Here is a 1,486-nt window from a genome sequence, read left to right on the forward strand (position 1 = left end):
CCAACACAAGTCAGTCATACACGGTCAGCATATACCTAGACCCCCCAAGTATATAAAAAGGGGTCGAACACTTCACAATATCTCCAACAATTTGATCCATTCCTTCTGCGAATAGGTTTAACAAGTATCCCTCAAATCTCTCTCTTTTTTCGATTGTCTCGTTCCTTTCTCTGAGGACTTAGATCGAACAGTTTAGCCTCAAATTAGTAAAATAGCCATCATGAAGAGAAACGGATGTGAAGGAACCATAGACAGCTTATCCATGGCGAATTGCTTGATGTTGCTTGCTCGTGGTGGAGGAGTTGAGGCGAAGACGATGATTACCATGTCTGACTCTGTCGGTCGTACCTTCGAGTGCAAGACCTGTAACCGAAAGTTTCCGTCGTTTCAAGCACTAGGGGGACACAGAGCCAGCCACAAGAAGCCAAGATTGATGGAACTTGGGTTGGGATTAGGAGGAGATGAGAGCCATCAACAGGCACAGCAGCAGATGATGAAGCCCAAGACACATGAGTGTTCTATTTGTGGACTTGAGTTTGCGATTGGGCAAGCTTTAGGCGGGCATATGAGGCGTCATAGAGCCGCCATGACCAGTGGAGGCGCTAGATTATTACCTCCACCACCACCACCACCACCGGCGTCACAAGTTGCAGTTTTGAAGAAGTCTCAGAGTAGAAGGATTCTTTGCTTGGACTTGGACTTGAACTTAACACCTTTTGAGAACGGAATTGGATTGGATTTTGCTCTTGGGAAGATGTCCCCTGTCCCGTCCCTGATTTCTTGATGCTCTCTTCCTCCTCCTATGTTAATAATGGCGGCTTTTTTTCTTCTTTTTTTTTCTTTCTGGGTTCAGAAATTTTTTTATTTGATTTGTATGTAACAGAGTTACAGATCGCTACAGATTATTCGGACCTGTAAATAAAGTTTAATGAGATTTGATAATCTAGATTAATTTTTTTTTTTCCATTTGTGTTATTTGATCTCTTCTTCCCTGTGTCTCCCTTCTTGAGTTCTTGTTCCTTCTGAGCTACGTGTATAAAGAGATTCGTGAGTCATGCCAAATACCTTGGGGAGGGCTGCGGTTTAGTCTGCGTTATGGAGACGGGTCGAACGGGCAATCGAACACCCATATATTCGATAGTGAACTTCCACTGCGCGTATGGGTCGGGCACTCGGGCGACAACGCATGTCCTCTTGATTTTTTGTTTGTTTTTTCCGACAGGTTGGAGTAAAAAACAAAAAGGTTTCCCACACCCACTGGGCCGGTGCATAGGAACTTTCCTGCTACCCGGGCGTGCATGCAAAGAAATTAAATCTCGAATGGTATTTTGGAACTCCAAGGGGGCTCGATATAAAGGACCCTTGAAGAATATTGTCGTTCTCTGGATCCGGAGAATGATCCAGAGAAAATTCGGGAGGAAATCCAGATAGCTTTAGAAAGATTAAAAATTCTCTGCTGTGCTTAATCTTGTGGTGCCTTTGTAGT

At 44.1% G+C, this 1,486-nt stretch overlaps 1 protein-coding gene across 1 annotated transcript; it reads left to right on the top strand.

Annotated features, from left to right (window-relative positions):
• Nucleotides 1–211: 211 nt before the first annotated feature.
• LOC122652430 (zinc finger protein ZAT12-like) lies at nucleotides 212–843 on the top strand. Its single transcript, XM_043846165.1, has one exon. The coding sequence runs from the start codon at nucleotides 221–223 to the stop codon at nucleotides 782–784; it is 564 nt and encodes a 187-aa protein (XP_043702100.1). The 5' UTR covers nucleotides 212–220; the 3' UTR covers nucleotides 785–843.
• The last annotated feature ends 643 nt before the right edge of the window (nucleotides 844–1,486 follow it).

Source organism: Telopea speciosissima, chromosome 2 (assembly GCF_018873765.1).
Source record: "Telopea speciosissima isolate NSW1024214 ecotype Mountain lineage chromosome 2, Tspe_v1, whole genome shotgun sequence".
Taxonomy (NCBI): domain Eukaryota; kingdom Viridiplantae; phylum Streptophyta; class Magnoliopsida; order Proteales; family Proteaceae; genus Telopea; species Telopea speciosissima.

Excerpts from the sequence above, each read along its gene's own strand:
- LOC122652430 (XM_043846165.1), top strand. The coding sequence starts at position 221 with ATGAAGAGAAACGGATGTGAAGGAACCATAGACAGCTTATCCATGGCG.